The sequence below is a fragment of the Pseudophryne corroboree genome, chromosome 10, assembly GCF_028390025.1.
Source record: "Pseudophryne corroboree isolate aPseCor3 chromosome 10, aPseCor3.hap2, whole genome shotgun sequence".
Taxonomy (NCBI): domain Eukaryota; kingdom Metazoa; phylum Chordata; class Amphibia; order Anura; family Myobatrachidae; genus Pseudophryne; species Pseudophryne corroboree.
The window spans coordinates 149,191,752-149,213,663 of NC_086453.1; the positions used below are offsets into that span (position 1 = coordinate 149,191,752).

General features: G+C 48.3%; 1 protein-coding gene across 1 annotated transcript in view; it reads right to left on the reverse strand.

The window, feature by feature from the left end:
* Window positions 1-21,912, reverse strand: part of ALDH16A1 (aldehyde dehydrogenase 16 family member A1) — a 282,143-nt gene that overhangs the window by 199,357 nt on the left and 60,874 nt on the right. The window contains exons 6-7 of the mRNA XM_063942876.1: window positions 19,823-20,007; window positions 17,875-18,027 (exon numbers count right to left, since the gene is read on the reverse strand). Coding sequence (XP_063798946.1) covers window positions 17,875-18,027; window positions 19,823-20,007 — 338 coding nt within the window. The remainder of the gene's footprint in view (window positions 1-17,874; window positions 18,028-19,822; window positions 20,008-21,912) is intronic.

Here is a 21,912-nt window from a genome sequence, read left to right on the forward strand (position 1 = left end):
GCTCAAGCTTTGACTGTTCCCAGAATGCACAGCGCCGCCTCCTCTATAACCCCGCCTCCCTGCACAGGAGCTCAGTTTTTAGTTAACCAGCCCAATGCAGTAGCAGAAAAAGAGACAACAACGGTTAGTAGCCACATACACCACACACTCACGACAAGAGAAGTGTCAGCGGCTAATGCCATACCAACCCAAAGAAGCTAAGTACGTCAGGGTGGGCGCCTTGTGGAGCCCAGTGTACCTCGCAGAAAGATTTTACAAAGGTAAGTTCTTACCATAAATCTCATTTTCTGCTGCGGGGTACACTGGGCTCCACAAGGATTGGACAATGGAGATGTCCTAAAGCAGTTCCTTATGGGAAGGGACGCACTGTAGCGGGCACAAGAACCCGGCGTCCAAAGGAAGCATCCTGGGAAGCGGCAGTATCGAAGGCATAGAACCTTATGAACGTGTTCCCGGAGGACCACGTAGCCGCCTTGCACAATTGTTCAAGGGTCACACCACTTTGGGCCGCCCAAGAAGGTCCAACAGACCGAGTAGAATGGGCCGTAATGTGAGTAGGAGCTGATAGACCAGCCTTCACATAAGCATGTGCAATCACCATTCTAATCCATCTGGCCAGGGTCTGCTTGTGAGCAGGCCAGCCACGTTTGTGAAATCCAAACAAAACAAAGAGAGAATCAGATTTTTGAACAGAAGCAGTTCTCTTCACGTATATACAGAGAGCCCGTACCACATCCAAAGATCTCTCTTTGGGAGACAGATCAGGAGAGACAAGGGCCGGCCCCACAACCTCCTGATTTAGGTGGAACGAAGAAACCACCTTAGGTAAATATCCTGGAAGGGTCCTAAGAACCGCCCGGTCACGGTGAAAAATCAGATATGGGGAACTACAAGACAAGGCACCCAGATCCGACACTCTTCTAGCAGAGGCAATAGCCAGCAAGAACACCACCTTAAGGGAAAGCCACTTAAGGTCAGCTGAACCCAGGGGTTCAAACGGAGGCTCCTGCAAAAACCTCCAAAACCCAAGGAGCCACAGGCGGGACATAGGGAGGTTGGATACGCAACACACCCTGAGTGAAAGTATGAACATCAGGTAAAGTCGCAATTTTTCTCTGAAACCACACCGACAAGGCAGAAATATGAACCTTGAGGGAGGCCAGACGCAGGCCTAAATCTATGCCCTGCTGCAGAAAAGCCAAAAGTTAGGCTGTACTAAACTTGGAAGCATCATAATTATTAGATGCGCACCAAACAAAGTAGGAATGCCAGACCCTATAGTAAATCCGAGCAGAAGCCGGTTTCTGGGCCCGCAACATAGTTTTAATGACCTCTTCAGAAAAACCCTTAGGCCTCAAGACGGAAGCTTCAAGAGCCACGCCGACAAAGACAGCCGGGCTAGGTCCTGGTAGACACAGGGGCCCTGAACAAGGAGGTCTGGGCGTTGTGGAAGCAGAAGTGGTCGCTCTGACAATAGGCCTTGCAGGTCTGAGAACTAGTGCCGTCTGGGCCACGCCGGAGTTATGAGAAGCAGATTTCCTTTTTCTTGCTTGAACTTCCGAATTACCCTGGGCAGGAGTGACACCGAAGCGAACACGTATGGCAGCCGAAACCTCCACGGCACCGCCAGCGCATCCACGAATGCTGCTTGAGAATCCCTTGTTCTTGCTCCAAAGACCGGAACCTTGTGATTGTGTCGAGACTCCATCAGAACTACATCTGGAAGACCCCACTTTTCCACTAGGAGTTGAAACACTTCTGGATGGAGGCTCCACTCGCCGGCATGCACGTCCTGACGACTGAGAAAGTCCGCTTCCCAATTCAGGACTCCAGGAATGAATATTGCCGATATGGCCGGTAGATGGCGTTCCGCCCAACTTAGAATCCGTGAGACTTCCTTCATTGCTGAACGGCTTTGAGTGCCGCCTTGATGATTTGTGTAAGCCACAGTGGTGGCGTTGTCCGACTGTATTTGAACAGGACGGTTCTGAATTAAATGCTGGGCTAGGTTCAACGCATTGAAGACCGCCCGCAATTCCAGAATGTTGATCGAGGGGAGAGACTCCTCCTTGGTCCACCGACCCTGAAGGGAGTGTTGCTCCAGCACTGCGCCCCAGCCTCTTAGACTGGTATCAGTCGTCAACAGGACCCAGTTGGATATCCAGAAGGGACGGCCCCTGCACAACTGTTGGTCCCGGAGCCACCAAAGTAGCGACAGACGGACCTCCGGAGTCAATGAGATCATGCGAGACCTGATCCGGTGAGGCAGGCCGTCCCACTTGGCTAGAATCAGCATCTGGAGGGGGCGAGAATGGAATTGAGCATACTCCACCATGTCGAATGCCGAGACCATGAGGCCCAGCACCTGCATTGCTGAATGTATCGACACTTGCGGACGAGAAAGGAAGCAACGAATTCTGTCCTGAAGCTTCAGGACTTTCTCCTGAGACAAGAACAACCGCTGGTTGTGAGTGTCCAATAGTGCTCCCAGGTGCACCATGCTCTGAGCAGGGACCAGGGAGGATTTCTTCCAGTTGATGAGCCACCCGTGGGCTTGTAGAAACCGGACCGTCATATCCAGATGACACAGGAGAAGTTCTGGGGAATTTGCCAGGATTAACAAGTCGTCCAGATACGGCAGTATCCTGACCCCTTGACGGCGGAGTACCACCGTCATCACCGCCATTACTTTGGTGAAGACTCGCGGAGCCGTTGTCAAACCAAAAGGTAACGCCCGAAACTGGTAATGAAGGTTGCCAATAGCGAACCTCAGGTATTGCGGATGTGACGCTGTTATAGGAATATACAGGTAAGCATCCTGTATATCCAGGGAGACCATGTAGTCCCCAGGTTCCAAGGCCAGAACTATAGAGCGAAGGGTTTCCATACGGAACTTGGAAACCTTCACAAACCTGTTCAATGCCTTGAGGTTGAGAATGGGTCGGGAGGACCCATTCGGTTTCGGGACTAGAAACAGCGGAGAATAGTACCCCCGGCCCCTCTGCGCAAGAGGCACCTGTACTACGACTCCTGTATCCAGGAGGGTCTGTACCACCGAATGCAGACTGTTTGCCTTTGTCTGGTCCGACGGGACGTCTGTCTGGCAAAATCGATGAGGGGGTCGGTTTTTGAAGGCTATGGCGTTTCCTCGAGTGACGACTTCCCAGGCATCTGAAGTGGTCTTCAACCATTCCTGGGTATACCCTAGAAGCCGGCCCCCCACCCTGGGATCCCCCAGGGGGAGGCCCACCTCGTCATGCGGCAGGCTTATCGGTCTTGGAAGCTTGCTGACGGGCAGCCCAGGCTCTTTTGGGCTTCGGCTTACCAGGTTTGGAAGTGCGGGCCTGCTTGTGGTACGCCTGACCTTTTGCTTTACCTGAAGGGCGAAAGGACGTACCTTTAGCCTTCGACACAGAAGTAGCGGTATTTGGTAGACAGGCAGTTTTGGCAGTAGCCAAGTCAGCCACTATCTTATTTAAGTCCTCCCCAAACAGAATATCTCCCTTGAAAGGAAGTACCTCCAGGGTTTTTCTAGAGTCCAGATCCACAGACCAGGATCTCAGCCACAATATCCGACGAGCCAGGACGGACGTAGTAGAGGCCTTGGCTGCTAGGATACCGACATCCGAAGCCGCCTCTTTAATATAGCGAGAAGCTGTGACAATATATGACAAGCATTGTCTAGCATGGTCAGAGGAGATTTCAGTATATAACTCCAAGGCCCACGCTTCAATAGCCTCGGCAGCCCATGTAGCCGCAATAGTGGGCCTTTGCACAGCACCCGTGAGGGTGTAAATCGCTTTCAGACAACCCTCCACACGCTTATCCATAGGCTCTTTTAGAGACGTGACGGTAGTGACAGGCAGAGCTGAGGAAACCACCATCCTAGCCACATGTGAGTCCACTGGAGGAGGCGTTTCCCAATTCTTAAGACAGCTCTGGCGCGAGGGGATAGCGAGCCAGCATTTTCTTGTGAGGCACAAACTTCGTACCCGGGTTTTCCCAGGGTTCCTGACGTATATCCACTAGGTGGTCAGAGTGAGGTAAAACTTGTTTAACCACCTTCTGACGCTTGAACCTATCTGGTTTCTTAGGAGGGACGGATGGCTCGGGATCATCCGTAATCTGTAGAATTAACTTAATAGCCTCCACAAGATCAGGAACATCCACATGTGAACTACCCTCCCCATCAGCCGTATCCGAGTCAAAACCTGTGGGGTCAGTATACGTGCTGTCTTCATCAGACGAGGTGTCAGTGACAGCAGTGGATTGTGAGGAGACAAGCGCTCGCTTAGAGGACCTCTTAGACTTAGGCGAGCAATGGTCAGACTTTTTAGTAGTCAGGGACTGGTTCAACTTCTTTAATTGAGCAGATAAATCGTCCGCCCACGGCGGGTTAGCTGCAGGGACCACATACGGTTGTTCCGGCATTGGGGGTCCCATAGGGGGTGTTAGTTTATGAACTAGCGTATGCAGAAGCGTGGAAAAAGCGGCCCACGGTGGGTCAGTATGTGCCTCCGTTGCCACAGTCACACTGGGGGGCAAGGAGTCCCCAGAACCAGAGCCCACAGCTGCTATATTCTCCTCATATGGATCTGTGGCTTCAGCAACACCGGCAGTGTGTTCAGCCCCAGAACCGTTACCCTCAGAAGCAGACATGATATACTTGCAGTATGAGGTAACACAGTACAATTATCAGCAGCACTATACCTCTAAACCCAAACCCCTGCGCAGTGTAGTCAGCACCAGCAGAGATTAAAGAGAGATATGGTGACTAAATCACAGAGAAAAATACGTAATACAGTATATCTTTGTGAAAATCCTATATTAGATAAAACCTGACGCACCAAGCCCCCTCAGGGTATAGAATATAGGGATAGCAAGTTGAGTGAAAGACACGAAATGGACAACACTCAGCTATCAGATGCACACACAGTCACAGTTTGTACAATGCAGAGGTTATTACTGACAATAATACTGCACTGGACTAGCTTACACAGCTATATAACAATAGATATAACAGTACACAGTAAGAACTGGATGTATATCACAGGGTAATTGTACTATAAAACCCTGACTAAGTGCACTCTTTCTTACTAACACTGACTAAAAAAGGCAGGTAGAATACTTAAGTGTCATGTAAAGTCACAGCACTGACAACCAGGCGGCTTTACATAGGAGGATTTGCCCAAGCAGTCCCAGGAACAGTGAGCTGAGGGATAATGGCGCCGCAGACACTGACAAGGAGTGTGGAAAAGACAGAGATGCAGCTCCAGGGTGGGAACACTTGCTAGAAATGGCGCCCTGGTGCTGGGGGAGGGGCTTCAGGTCTAAGCCTTATCCCCTCTGCTGGCAAAACCACCGGGTACTGTGGGCGATATAAGAATTTGTTTAGAGAGAAAACCTGACCTGCGCCCATGCCCTGGTGATCTAGTGGGATTGCCTGTATCCACAGTGTCCACCGCCAGCGCGCGCGGCCCGCCTCCCACTGACCGCGCCAAATCACGATAAAGACCGGGTCCCGCAAGCGGAACCCACTTACCACCTCCAGAAGCGCGGCCACGCGATCCTGGAGAGCCCCAGCTGTGTGTGTCTAACGTGTAGAAAACCGGAGCCTCCGCTGTAGGTACCCGGCAACCAGGGCTCGGGAGTGTACAGCGCCGCTGGGGAGAGCTGGAGCTGCAGCAGTGAATGTCACAAGACATTTACCACCACTGCTGCCCTTGAAGTCTTCAATTTTTACCTCATAAAAAGCTTTTCTTAGGGCTGCTTGGAGTGGCCCCTCTGTTAAGTGCCTGCTTACTGCAGCACCAACTGACAAACTGAGCTCCTGTGCTGGGAGGCGGGGTTATAGAGGAGGCGGCGCTGTGCATTCTGGGAACAGTCAAAGCTTTGAGCCTGTTGGTGCCTCGGATCAAGATCCTACTGAACACCCCATTGTTCAATCCTTGTGGAGCCCAGTGTACCCCGCAGCAGAAAATAAAGATTTAAAAGAAACTGAAGAAAACTCTCTGGAGCTCCAGAGTGTGCATCCTCTCCTGAGGGCACTTTTTTCTAAACTGCCTGTAGAATGGGGCATAGAGAGGAGGAGACAGCCCACCCAGTTGAAGAAATTTGGACCCAGTCTATACCCCATCGTACTAGATTCCCCCAATATCCCTTATGGATGCTAGAGAAAAGATGATTCAGAGGAGGCCGGATGGCAGACACCTCCAACTATAAACCCATCATATCATAACTCAAGGTCTACAGATGGCAGATGACAACAAGAGTGTGTTAGAAGAACAAATAATAAGAATTTACTCACCGGTAATTCTATTTCTCGTAGTCCGTAGTGGATGCTGGGAACTCCGTAAGGACCATGGGGTATAGACGGGCTCCGCAGAAGACTGGGCACTCTAAAGAAAAGATTAGGTACTATCTGGTGTGCACTGGCTCCTCCCTCTATGCCCCTCCTCCAGACCTCAGTTAGGGAAACTGTGCCCGGAAGAGCTGACATTACAAGGAAAGGATTTTGGAATCCAGGGTAAGACTCATACCAGCCACACCGTACAACTTGTGATAACCATACCCAGTTAACAGTATGAACAACAACTGAGCCTCATGTAACGGATGGCTCATAACAATAACCCTTTATTAAGCAATAACTATATACACGTTTGCAGAAGAAGTCCGCACTTGGGACGGGCGCCCAGCATCCACTACGGACTACGAGAAATAGAATTACCGGTGAGTAAATTCTTATTTTCTCTGACGTCCTAGTGGATGCTGGGGACTCCGTAAGGACCATGGGGATATCAAAGCTCCCAAACGGGCGGGAGAGTGCGGATGACTCTGCAGCACCGAATGAGCAAACACAAGGTCCTCCTCAGCCAGGGTATCAAACTTGTAGAACTTAGCAAATGTGTTTGAACCCGACCAAGTAGCAGCTCGGCAAAGCTGTAACGCCGAGACCCCTCGGGCAGCCGCCCAAGAAGAGCCCACCTTCCTTGTGGAATGGGCTTTCACTGACTTTGGATGCGGCAATCCAGCCGCAGAGTGAGCCAGCTGAATCGTGCTACAGATCCAGCGAGCAATAGTCTGCTTCGAAGCAGGAGCACCCAGCTTGTTGGGTGCATACAGAATAAACAGCGAGTCAGTCTTCCTGACTCCAGCCGTTCTGGAAACATATTTTCAAAGCCCGGACTACGTCCAGCAACTTGGAGTCCTCCAAGTCCCGAGTAGCCGCAGGCACCACAATAGGTTGATTCAAATGGAATGATGATACCACCTTTGGGAGAAATTGGGGACGAGTCCGCAATTCTGCCCTATCCATATGGAAGATCAGATAGGGGCTTTTACATGACAAAGCCGCCAATTCTGACACACGCCTAGCCGACGCTAAGGCCAACAACATGACCACTTTCCACGTGAGATACTTTAGATCCACGGTCTTAAGTGGCTCAAACCAGTGGGATTTCAGGAAATCCAACACAACGTTAAGATCCCAAGGTGCCACTGGTGGCACGAAAGGAGGCTGAATATGCAGTACTCCCTTTACAAACGTCTGAACCTCAGGCAGTGAAGCCAGTTCTTTTTGAAAGAAAATGGATAGGGCCGAAATCTGGACCTTTATGGACCCTAATTTTAGGCCCATAGTCACACCTGACTGTAGGAAGTGCAGAAATCGACCCAGCTGGAATTCCTCTGTAGGGGCCTTCCTGGCCTCACACCAAGCAACATATTTTCGCCATATACGGTGATAATGCTTTGCTGTCACATCTTTCCTAGCTCTAATCAGCGTAGGAATCACTTCATCCGGGATGCCCTTTTCCGTTAGGATCCGGCGTTCAACCGCCATGCTGTCAAACGCAGCCTTCCATCAGACCTGTTGCAGCAGGTCCTGTCTGAGAGGCAGAGGCCATGGGTCCTCTGTGATCATCTCTTGTAGTTCTGGGTACCAAGTCCTTCTTGGCCAATCCGGAACGATGAGTATTGTTCTCACTCCTCTTTTTCTTACTATTCTCAGTACCTTGGGTATGAGAGGAAGAGGAGGAAACACATATACTGACTGGAACACCCACGGTGTCACTAGTGCGTCCACAGCTATCGCCTGAGGGTCCCTTGACCTGGCGCAATATCTTTTTAGCTTTTTGTTGAGGCGGGACGCCATCATGTCCACCTGTGGCAGTTCCCATCGATTTGCAATCTGTGTGAAGACTTCTTGATGAAGTCCCCACTCTCCCGGGTGGAGGTCGTGTCTGCTGAAGAAGTCTGCTTCTCAGTTGTCCACACCCGGAATGAACACTGCTGACAGTGCTTGCACGTGACTCTCCGCCCAACGAAGACTCTTTGTGGCTTCCGCCATTGCCACCCTGCTTCTTGTGCCGCACTGGCGGTTTACATGGGCGACTGCCGTGATGTTGTCTGACTGAATCAGCACTGGTTGGTCTCGAAGCAGGGGCTCCGCTTGACTCAGGGCGTTGTATATGGCCCTTAGTTCCAGTATATTTATGTGCAGACAAGTCTCCTGACTTGACCACAGCCCCTGGAAGTTTCTTCCCTGAGTGACTGCCCCCCATCCGCGGAGGCTTGCATCTGGTCAGCAGGACCCAGTCCTGTATGCCGAACCTGCGGCCCTGGAGAAGGTGAGCACCCTGCAGCCACCACAGAAGAGACACCCTGGCCCTCGGGGACAAGGTGATCAGGCGATGCATCTGAAGATGCGATCCGGACCACTTGTCCAACAGATCCCACTGAAAGATCCTGGCATGGAACCTGCCGAAGGGAATGGCTTCGTATGACTCCACCATCTTTCCCAGGACTCGCGTGCAGTGATGCACCGACACCTGTTTTGGTTTCAGGAGGTCCCTGACCAGAGTCACTAACTCCTGAGCCTTCTACTCCGGGAGAAACACCTTCCTCTGTTCTGTGTCCAGAATCATACCCAGGAAGGGCAGACGCGTCGTAGGAATCAGCTGCGACTTTGGAATATTCAAAATCCAGCCGTGCTGCTGCAACACTTCCTGGGAGTGTGCTACGCTGATCAACAATTGCTCCCTGGACCTCGCCTTTATAAGGAGATCGTCCAAGTACGGGATAACTGTAACTTCTTGCTTCCGAAGGAGTACCATCATTTCCACCATTACCTTGGTAAATACTCTCGGTGCCGTGGACAGACCAAACGGGAACGTCTGGAATTGGTAATGAAAGTCCTGTACCACAAACCTGAGGTACTCATGGTGAGGTGGATAAATGGGGACATGCAAGTACGCATCCTTGATGTCCAGAGATACCATAAAATCCCCCTCTTCCAGGCTTGCAATGACCGCCCTGAGCGATTCCATTTTGAACTTGAATCTCTTGAGATAAATGTTCAGGGATTTTAAATTCAGAATGGGTCTTACCGAACCGTCCGGTTTCGGTACCACAAACATAGTGGAATAGTAACCCCTTCCTTGTTGAAGGAGGGGAACCTTTACTATCACCTGCTGGAGGTATAGCTTGTGAATTGCCGCCAGTACTACCTCCCTTTCCATGGGGGAAGCTGGTAAGGCCGATTTTAGGTAACGGTGAGGGGACGCCACCTCGAATTCCAGCTTGTATCCCTGAGATACAATTTGTATAACCCAAGGATCCCCCCGTGAGCGAACCCACTGGTTGCTGAAATTTCGGAGACGCGCCCCCACCGCTCCCGGCTCCGCTTGTGGAGCCCCAGCGTCATGCGGTGGACTTAGTGGAAGCCGGGGAGGACTTTTGTTCCTGGGAACTGGCTGCATGGTGCAGCTTCTTTCCTCTACCCCTGCCTCTGGCAAGAAAGGATGCACCTCTGATCTTCTTGCCTCTCTGAGAACGAAAGGACTGCATTTGATAATACGGTGTTTCTTGGTCTGTGAGGAAACTTGAGGCAGGAAAGTCGACTTTCCAGCTGTCGCTGTGGATACGAGGTCCGAGAGACCGTCCCCAAACAATTCCTCACCCTTATAAGGCAAAACCTCCATGTGTTTTTTTAGAGTCGGCATCCCCTGTCCATTGCCGAGTCCATAAGACCCTCCTGGCAGAAATGGACATTGCATTAATTCTAGAACCTAGCAGGCAAATGTCCCTCTGGGCATCTCGCATATATAAGACGGCGTCTTTTATATGGCCCAGGGTTAGCAAGACAGTGTCCCTGTCCAGGGCATCTATGTCCTCTGACAGAGTATCTGTCCAAGCTGCTACAGCGCTACACATCCAGGCTGAAGCAATAGCTGGTCTCAGTAGATTACCAGAGTGTGTATACACAGACTTCAAGATAGCTTCCTGCTTTCTATCCGCAGGCTCCTTTAGGGCGGCCATATCCTGAGACGGCAGGGCCACCCTCTTAGATAAGCGTGTCAGTGCCTTGTCTACCCTAGGGGAGGATTCCCAACGTAACCTATCCGTCGGCGGGAAAGGGTACGCCAGCAGTAATCTTTTGGGAATCACTACTTTCTTATCTGGGGAGCTCCACGCTTCTTCACATAACTCATTTAATTCATGTGACGGGGGAAAAGTCACTGCCTGCTTTTTCTCCCCAAACATATGTACCCTCTTGTCAGGGACAGGGTTAACGTCTGAAATGTGTAATACATCTTTCATTGCAATAATCATATAGCGGATGGCCTTGGTCATTTTAGGCTGTAATTGTGCCTCATCATCGTCGACACTGGAGTCGGACTCCGTGTCGGCATCCGTGTCAACCATTTGAGATAGTGGGCGTTTATGAGACCCTGACGGCCTCTGAGTCGCCTGGGCAGGCCCGGGTTGAGAGCCCGGCTGTCCCCCGACTGCAACATCATCAAACCTTTTATGTAATGAGTTAACATTATCATTTAAGACCTTCCACATATCCATCCAATCAGGTGTCGGTCCCGACGGCGGCGACACCACATTTATCTGCACTTGATCCGCCTCCACGAAACCCTCCTCATCAAGCATGTCGACACAGCCGTACCGACACACAGCACACACACAGGGAATGCTCTGACTGAGGACAGGACCCCACAAAGGCTTTTGGGGAGACAGAGAGAGAGTATGCCAGCACACACCACAGCGCTATATAACCCAGGGATACACACTATAAAACATGATTACCCAATAGCTGCCGATTATATAACTTTTGCGCCTAAATTTATGTGCCCCCCCTCTCTTTTTACCCTTCTTGTATCAGGATACTGCAGGGGAGAGCCTGGGGAGCGTCCTTCCAGCGGAGCTGTGAAGAGAAAATGGCGCTGGTGTGCTGAGGAAGAAGGCCCCGCCCCCTCAGCGGCGGGCTTCTGTCCCGCTTTCTGTGATAAAAAATGGCGGGGGATTTTACATATATACAGTGCCTGACTGTATATATGTAGGTTATGCCACAAGGTACTTCAATTGCTGCCCAGGGCGCCCCCCCCAAGCGCCCTGCACCCTACAGTGACCGGAGTGTGTGGTGTGCTGTGGGAGCAATGGCGCACAGCTGCGGTGCTGTGCGCTACCTTAAATGAAGACAGGAGTCTTCAGCCGCCGATTTCGCCGTCTTCAAGCTTCTGTTCTTCTGGCTCTGCGAGGGGGACGGCGGCGCGGCTCCGGGAACGGACGATCGAGGACAGCTGCCTGTGTTCGAACCCTCTGGAGCTAATGGTGTCCAGTAGCCTAAGAAGCGCAACCTAGCTGTGAGCAGGTACGTTTGCTTCTCTCCCCTCGGTCCCACGTAGCAGTGAGTCTGTTGCCAGCAGAAGCTCACTGAAAATAAAAAAACCTAACAAATAATAAGAATTTACTCACCGGTAATTCTATTTCTCGTAGTCCGTAGTGGATGCTGGGAACTCCGTAAGGACCATGGGGGATAGCGGGCTCCGAAGGAGGCTGGGCACTCTAGAAAGATCTTAGACTACCTGGTGTGCACTGGCCCCTCCCACTATGACCCTCCTCCAAGCCTCAGTTAGGATACTGTGCCCGGACGAGCGTACACAATAAGGAAGGATTTTGAATCCCGGGTAAGACTCATACCAGCCACACCAATCACACCGTACAACTCGTGATATGAAACCCAGTTAACAGTATGAAACAACTGAGCCTCTCAACAGATGGCTCAACAATAACCCGATTTAGTTAACAATAACTATGTACAAGTATTGCAGATAAACCGCACTTGGGATGGGCGCCCAGCATCCACTACGGACTACGAGAAATAGAATTACCGGTGAGTAAATTCTTATTTTCTCTGACGTCCTAGTGGATGCTGGGAACTCCGTAAGGACCATGGGGATTATACCAAAGCTCCCAAACGGGCGGGAGAGTGCGGATGACTCTGCAACACCGAATGAGAGAACTCCAGGTCCTCCTCAGCCAGGGTATCAAAATTTATATAATTTTGCAAACGTGTTTGCCCCTGACCAAGTAGCAGCTCGGCAAGTCGTAAAGCCGAGACCCCTCGGGCAGCCGCCCAAGATGAGCCCACCTTCCTTGTGGAATGGGCATTGACAGATTTTGGCTGTGGCAGACCTGCCACAGAATGTGCAAGCTGAATTGTACTACAAATCCAACGAGCAATAATCTGCGTAGAAGCAGGAGCACCCAGCTTGTTGGGTGCATATAGGATAAACAGCGAGTCAGATTTTCTGACTCCAGCCGTTCTGGAAACATATTTTCAGGGCCCTGACCACGTCTAACAACTTGGAGTCCTCCAAGTCCCTAGTAGCCGTAGGCACCACCATAGGCTGGTTCAGGTGAAACGCTGACACCACCTTAGGGAGAACTGGGGACGAGTCCTCAATTCTGCCCTATCCATATGGAAAATCAGATAAGGGCTTTTACATGATAAAGCCGCCAATTCTGATACTTGCCTGGCCGAAGCCAAGGCCAATAACATGACCACCTTCCACGCGAGATATTTCAGATCCACGGTTTTTAGTGGCTCAAACCAATGTGACTTTAAGAAACTCAACACCACGTTGAGATCCCAAGGTGCCACAGGAGGCACAAACGGGGGCTGACTATGCAGCACTCCTTTTATAAATGTCTGAACTTCAGGTACTGAAGCTAGTTCTTTTTGAAAGAAAATCGACAGAGCCGAGATCTGTACCTTAATGGAACCCAATTTAAGGCCCATAGTCACTCCTGCTTGCAGGAAATGCAGAAATCGACCTAGTTGAAATTCTTCTGTTGGGGCCCTTTCGGCCTCACACCATGCAACATATTTTCGCCATATGCGGTGATAATGAGTTGCTGTAACCTCTTTCCTGGCTTTAGTAAGCGTAGGAATGACTTCCTCCGGAATGCCCTTTTCCTTCAGGATCCGGCGTTCAACCGCCATGCCGTCAAACGCAGCCGCGGTAAGTCTTGGAACAGACAGGGCCCCTGCTGCCGCAGGTCCTGTCTGAGTGGCAGAGGCCATGGGTCCTCTGATATAAATTCTTGAAGTTCTGGGTACCAAGCTCTTCTTGGCCATCCACGAGTATAGTTCTTACTCCTCGCCTTCTTATTATTCTCAGTACCTTTGGTATGAGAGGCAGAGGGGAGAACACATAAACCGACTGGTACACCCACGGTGTTACCAGAGCGTCCACAGCTATCGCCTGAGGGTCCCTTGACCTGGTGCAATATCTTTTATAGCTTTTTGTTTGAGGCGGGACGCCATCATGTCCACCTGTGGCCTTTCCCAATGGTGTACAATCCTATTGGAAGACTTCTGGAGGAAGTCCCCATTCTCCCGGGTGGAGGTCGTGTCTGTTGAGAAGATCTGCTTCCCAGTTGTCCACTCCGGGAATGAACACTGCTGACAGTGCTAACGCATGATTTTCCGCCTATCGGAGAATCCTTGTGGCTTCTGCCATCGCCATCCTGCTTCTTGTGCCGCCCTGTTGGTTTACATGGGCGACTGCCGTGATGTTGTCTGATTGGATCAGTACCGGCTGGTTTTGAAGCAGAGGCCTTGCCGGCCTTAGGGCATTGTAAATGGCCCTCAGGTCCAGAATATTTATGTGTAGGGAAATAACCTGACTTGACCAAAGTCCCTGGAAGTTTCTTCCCTGTGTGACTGCCCCCCAGCCTCAAAGGCTGGAATCCATGGTCACTAGGACCTAGTCCTGTATGCCGAACCTGCGGCCCTCTTGAAGATGGGCACTCTGCAGCCACCACAGTAGAGATACCCTGGTCCTTGGAGACAGGGTTATCAGCCTATGCATCAGAAGATGCGATCCGGACCACTTGTCCAACAGGTCCCTCTGAAAAGTTCTTGTATGGAACCTGCCTAATGGGATTGCTTCGTAGGAAGCTACCATTTTTCCCAGGACTCGCGTGCAATGATGCACCGCTACCTATTTTGGCTTCAGGAGGTCTCTGACTAGAGATGACAACTCCTTGGCTTTCTCCTCCGGGAGAAACACTATTTCTGGTTTATGTCCAGAACCATCCCCAGGAACAGTAGACGTGTCATAGGAACCAGCTGTGACTTTGGACTGTTTAGAATCCAACCATGCTGTTGTAGCACTTTCCCTCCTTGGACCTCGCCCTTATAACGAGATTGTCCAAGTACGGGATAATTACAACTCCCTTTTTTCGAAGGAGTATCATCATTTCGGCAATTACCTTGATAAAACACCCTCGGTGCCATGTACAGTCCAAACGGCAGTGTCTGGACTTGGTAATGGTAATCCTGTACCACAAATCTGAGGTACTCCTGGCGAGGATGGTAAATGGGGACATGTAGGTAGGTAGGTAAGCATCCTTGATGTCCCGGAATACCATGTAATCCCCATCGTCCAGGCTTGCAATAACCGCCCTGAGCGATTCCATCTTGAACTTGAATTTTTTTTTTTTTTTTAATGTATGTGTTCAAGGATTTTAAATATAAAATGGGTCACACCGAACCATGCGGTTTCGGTACCCCAACCCTTGTGGAATAGTAACCCCGTCCTTGTTGAAGTAGGGGCACCTTGAGTATTACCTGCTGGGAATACCGCTTATTAATTGCCTCTAGCACAGCCTCCCTGCCTGAGGGAGTTGTCAGCAAGGCATATTTTAGGAAACGGCTGGGGGGAGACATCTCGAATTCCAGCTTGTACCCCTGAAATACTACTTGAAAGAAACAGGGATCCACCTGTGAGCGAGCCCACTAATTGCTGAAATTTTTTGAGACGGCCCCCCACCGTACCTGGCTACACCTGTGGAGCACCCGCGTCATGGTGTGGACTCACAGGAGGCGGGGGAAGAATCTTGACTCTGGGAACAGGCTGACTGGTGCAGCTTTTTCCCTCTACCCTTGTCTCTGTACAGAAAGGAAGCGCCATTTGACCTGCTTGCTTTTCTGAAGCCGAAAGGACTGTACCTTTGCCTGTGAGGAAACCTGAGGTAAAATTATTTCTTCCCAGTTGCTGTGGATACGAGGTCCCAGAGACCATCCCCAAATAATTCCTCACCCTGATAAGGCTCTCTATGCGCTTTTTAAGTCAGCATCACCTGTCCAGTGACAGGTCTCTAATACCCTCCTGACAGAATGGACATTACATTTATTTTGGATGCCAGCCGGCAAAATATCCCTCTGTGCATCCCCCATATATAAGACGACGTCTTTAATATGTTTTTATGTTTGCCAACTAGTATCCCTGTTTGACAGGGTCACCGACCACGCTGCAGCAGCACTATCTGCAGGTCTCAGTCTAGTACCTGAGTGTGTAAATACAGACTTCAGGACAGCCTCCTGTTTTTTATCAACAGGTACCTATTAAAGTGGCCGTATCTTAAGACGGCAGTGCCACCTTTTTTGACAAACGTGTGAGCGCCTTATCCACCCTAGGGGATATCTCCCAGCGTAACTTATCCTCCTGGCGGGAAAGGATACGCCATCAGTAACTTTTTATAAATTACCAGTTTCTTAACGGGGGAACCCACGCTTTTCACACACTTCATTTATTCATCTGATGGGGGAACAAAACACTGCCTGTTTTTTCTCCCCAAACCTAAAACCCATTTTTTAGAGGTGCTTGGGTTAAAGTCAGAAATGTATAACACATTTTTTATTGCCGGGATCAAGTCACGGATGTTCCTAGTGGATTATGTATATGTCTCCACCTTGTCGACACTGGAGTCAGACTCCGTGTCGACATTTGTGTCTGCCATCTGAGAGAGCGGGCGTTTTTGAGCCCCTGATGGCCTTTGAGACGCCTGGGCAGGCGCGGGCTGCGAAGCCGGCTGTCCCACAGCTGTTACGTCATCCACCCTTTTATGTAAGGAGTTGACACTGTCGGTTAATACCTTTCACCTATCCATCCACTCTGGTGTCGGCCCCACAGGGGGCGACATCACATATATCGGCCTCTGTTCCGTCACCATATAAGCCTCCTCATTCAACATGTCGACACAGCCGTACCGACACACCGCAGACACACAGGGAATGCTCTAAACGAGGACAGGACCCACAAAAGCCCTTTGGGGGGACAGAGTGAGAGTATGCCAACACACACCAGAGCGCTATATAATGCAGGGACTAACTGAGTTATGTCCCCTATAGCTGCTGTTTTTATATATAATGTATACTGCGCCTAAATTTAGTGCCCCCCCTCTCTTTATTAACCCTTTTCTGTAGTGTAGACTGCAGGGGAGAGCTAGGGAGCTTCCCTCCAGCGGAGCTGTGAGGGAAAATGGCGCCAGTGTGCTGAGGAGATAGGCTCCGCCCCTTTTTCGCTGCCTATTCTCCCATTTTTTATGGAATTCTGGCAGGGGTATTTACCTCATATATAGCCCCTGGGGCTATATATTGAGGTATTTTAGCCAGCCAAGGTGTTTTTATTGCTGCCTCAGGGCGCCCCCCCCAGCGCCCTGCACCCTCAGTGACCGGAGTGTGAAGTGTGTGAGAGGAGCAATGGCGCACAGCTGCAGTGCTGTGCGCTACCTTGGAGAAGACAGAGTCTTCATGCCGCCGATTTTCCGGACCATCTTCTTGCTTCTGGCTCTGTAAGGGGGACGGCGGCGCGGCTCCGGGACCGAACATCAAGGCTGGGCCTGCGGTCGATCCCTCTGGAGCTAATGGTGTCCAGTAGCCTAAGAAGCCCAATCCGGCTGCAAGCAGGCGAGTTCGCTTCTTCTCCCCTTAGTCCCTCGCTGCAGTGAGCCTGTTGCCAGCAGGTCTCACTGAAAATAAAAAAATCTAAGACTATTACTTTCTAAGAGCTCAGGAGAGCCCCTAGTGTGCATCCAACCTCGGCCGGGCACGAAATCTAACTGAGGCTTGGAGGAGGGTCATAGTGGGAGGGGCCAGTGCACACCAGGTAGTCTAAGATCTTTCTAGAGTGCCCAGCCTCCTTCGGAGCCCGCTATCCCCCATGGTCCTTACGGAGTTCCCAGCATCCACTAGGACGTCAGAGAAACTTTCTTTTACTAGCAGGCTCAGGAGAGCCCACTAGGAGCACCCAGCTCTGGCCGGGCACAGGTTCTAACTGAGGTCTGGAGGAGGGGCATAGAGGGAGGAGCCAGTGCACACCAGATAGTACCTAATCTTTTCTGTAGAGTGCCCAGTCTCCTGCGGAGCCCGTCTATTCCCCATGGTCCTTACGGAGTCCCCAGCATCCACTAGGACGTCAGAGAAAAGCTTGTTTGCCTTAGCACTCCTCTGCTATGCAAAGTCAGGAACCAGCTTGCACCACAGTGCCGTAGAAGTTAATCCCTTCTGATGAGAACTGGACAGTTTTGAGCTGCTTCATAGCTGTAGTGTTGATTAGAAGAGTGAAACACAACACAGCTCAAGGCAGCTATGGTAGAGGAGGGATGCTTGGTAAAGGATTCATATTTGCCATATGGTAATTAGGTTATATTAAAGACTATATTAAAGGACATTGGTCTAAAGATGATAACCCTTATTATAGCAGGCAGCTTTATTCCTGCATTACATGTACTTACCTGGCCTTGATTAAACCAAATGGCATCCACAAGTCCTTCTACGGCACTGTCGAGGTCAGATGTATCAAACACAATGAATGGAGATTTTCCACCCAGCTCCAAGGATAACTTTTTCCCAGTGCCGGCTGTTGCTTTACGAAGAGTGCGTCCAACCTGCCATAAGAGTAGCGCAACAGTTCAGCAAAGTGACTCAAGAAAATTACAATAGAAGAACCATACATGTTTGTATTCATGTTTACCAAATGAAGAACTCTAATGACCACAGCAAATTTATACAGGTTGAGTATCCCTTATCCAAAATGCTTGGGACCAGAGGTATTTTGGATATCGGATTTTTCCGTATTTTGGAATAATTGCATACCATAATGATATATCATGGTGATGGGACCCAAGTATAAGCACAGAATGCATTTATGTTTCATATACACCTTATACACACAGCCTGAGGGTAATTTCAGCCAATATTTTTTATAACTTTGTGCATTAAACAAAGTGTGTCTACATTCACACAATTCATTTATGTTTCATATACACCTTATACACACAGCCTGAAGGTCATTTAATACAATATTATTAATAAATTTGTGTATTAAACAAAGTCTGAGTACATTGAGCCATCAAAAAACAAAGGTTTTACTATCTCACTCTTACTCAAAAAAGTCCGTATTTCGGAATATTCCGTATTTCGGAATATTTGGATATGGGATACTCAACCTGTATTTTGTTTTGTTTTTTTGTTACTGGAGTCATTTTCTAGAAGTTTTCCCTTTTTCATATTTACAAAGTAAGTGGATGTAAAAAGTGGGTATTCCTGGTAGCTTATTCACATGTGCTACTAAAGAAGAAGGCTGACCCGAGGGACAGCTCTACTTTGATAAGGCCTCTACGTCTGCACTCCAACACTAAAGCACTTGGCTTAAGCCAGATATAGCAGCAGATGTATCCAGAACTGACCATGTGATCATTTACAATATGTAAGTAAAAGAGCAAAACCACAATATGGGTCCTATAGGAAAAAAGTGAAAAAGTCTGGTTTAAGTCAAGCCATGGGCTGAAGAAACAAACATGGAGACAGGTTTTCACAACACAGTCCTTTGTTATAGTTACGCATTACAGCAACAGATTATGAATGAAGTAAGCTCATGGCTTCGAGTCAGTCAAGCAAGAGGCATCTGTGCAGAGCAAAACCAGCTTTGGAGCTTCTGTGAGCCTCAATGTCAAATGAATCTACATTTACACTAAGGTGCACTAGACTTTGGGGGGGGGAAAAAAAAAGGCACCATTTGCAGAACTAAAAAGACAAAGATGGACGGACTCGGTGAGGCCAAACCTAGTAAAATAGGGAGAGGGGTGCACCCAATTTTGCAGGCAATGGAGAAACAAAACAAGGAGTTATATTTTTTACATACCAGCAGTGGCATTTCCACAGACTAGAGCTGAAAATAAAAACTGCACTTCAGTGTAAGCCAACACTTCGTAAATATTGCCCAAGGTGCAGTTTTGCAGGACAGGATTACTGGAATTAAGTAAAACAGTGGAGAGGGTGCTACTTATTATGCGTTGGCTGGCTCAACTATTTACACTCTACAAAAGGATTTCAACTTTGCACTAGCCCAAAAGCTGGTTCTAGCCAGGTCTCATACTATACCTTTAAACTCAACCCACAAGATAACATCATCTAGTTTGGATATTGCTTAAAGCAAAACTGATTATTACTAACAGTAGTGTTGCAATTAGGATTTTACTCTACTGCTAATGTGAGATATTTAATAAAGCATGATAGGTCCACTGTAAAATGTATAATTACAAATCGTACTGTTTGACCATGTTGTTTTCTGTAAAAGGTATTTTTTTCTGAAAGTAGGCAAGAGATAATCTGGAACATGCTATCAGGACAGAACTTGCTTCATCTGTACACAAGAGAAATGTAGCCAGCCTTGGCCATTACCTCGGTAGAGCCAGTAAATGCTACTTTATCCACATCAGGGTGAATGGCCAGTTTCTCGCCAAAGGCGCCATTACCAGTGACCACATTAAAGACACCAGGCGGAAGGCCAGCTTCAGCACAGATCTCTGCCAGGAGCAGAGCTGTCAACCGTGTATATGTGGCAGGTTTCAGTACTACAGTATTTCCTGGAACAGAGTAAAAAATAGATGGAACTAGGTCAGAAAACACGTATATAGTAATCGCATTCATTACACACGTCCTCTTAAAAATGTACAACACAATAATATAATGAAATTTTGCTATGTGCACTACTTCTGTATAAGAAACCAATCAAATCCTAGCTGTCATTTTTAACTACATTTTAATAAATTAAAGAAATAGTTACTAAGCAATTCTGCAAAATAAATCCAATAATGTAGATAGAGGAAACTACAAATAGGTCAGTTATCGCTTTTACTGGTGGTAGCAGCCGCCTATCCTTAACAGCTTTGCACCTTCTCACCAGGTTTGGAACCACCAGCCTGCAATCTATAAGCTCTACCAGTTACTGTAGAGCATTAAATAAGTGATCACATACTATAAGGAACATCTGTTTTAAAATAGTTTATTAGAAAATAATGTTACTTGGTTATATGAAGATACTGCAGTACGCCACAATCAGACACTATGTTATCTACATACCGTGTCCCAGCACCATCATCACTGAGTTGGTACCACTGCCACAAGGGTCAAAAGTGGAGCAATAAAAGGAAAGTTGAGGCAACATAAGTATCTGCTTGCAGCCTACTCAACAAATGAGGATCCAATTTCTGCTAAGACACATACAATACTGTCCGAAAGGAGTGGCACTAACAGTAACAATAAGAGAAAGGTACTGTAGATGATGTAGGGGCTAGTGTTTATACATTTTCACCAACAGGATGGATTAACGTTTAATGTAAAACATGAACATCCTGTTGGAGCTGAGAACAGACTAATAATGGCTTACCTGAAAGCCAACAAGAAACCTGCACTTCTTATGAACTATAAGATCATACTGTTACCTAGCATGCAGAGTAGAGCTCTTAGCACTGGAGGTTTGAAGCCATACAGCATATTGAATCTCCTGTGGATGCAAAGTTTATGGTAAAGGCTGAACCCAATTTAATTGCCACAAGCGCTTTCCAATCAAGGGATGAATACCCTTCTATAGAACACTGCCCTCTTGTTCTTTGTTCCTCATGCTAGGAAACGATACAGTCTAACAGCTCTTATCAACTAAGCAGAGACTATCCAAGTAGAGAGGACCCATCTAAAGAGCTAAAGAAGCAGTAAGCAAAGAGGAAGTAATAGACAAAGGGGTTGATGTATCAAGCAGTGAAAAGAGTGGAGAAGTGGATCAGCTGCTACCTATTATTTTACAGAATGTACTTGATAAATGTTCCCTCAAAGCTTATTGGTTGCTATGGGCAACTTCATCATTGGTCCACTTCTCCACTTTTTCACTGTTTAATAACCCTAAGTCTAGGTCCCAAAGTGTACACCCTTTTAAATGCTTCTACAGGTGAGATAAATCTGCAATTAAAATTATTAATAATAATAACAATAATATCTCTGTGTGAAGCCTAGATTATAGACCTTAAAACTTTCATATAAATTCAGCACAACTAATAATATATATTAATAAAGCGATCGAAGGCTGCGAATAGTGCTCTGTCCATCGTCTTAGTGATTCATCACTAAGACACAGGTCAGAGCACATGGATATGCCGTATCAGAGAATAAAATAAATATATATATATATATATATATATATATATATATATGTAAAAAATATGAGTAAAGCGCCACATGTGGGGGAAAACAACACCTGAAATAGAATACACTTATATGTAAAAACACTCCCTTATGAGTAATAGGGTGTCAGCCGTCCCCTGAACAATTTTACAGCATTGGTGAGATGCTGTATAGGATTAGATAAGTATGGGTAGATAGGGGAATGGCGACCAACCGGTGTTTTTTTATACAAAAATATTTAGCGGACTAGTACTAAGAATGAAGGATTGGATTAAGGAAATGACTCCTTTTTATGTAAAAGAGAAATAACAATT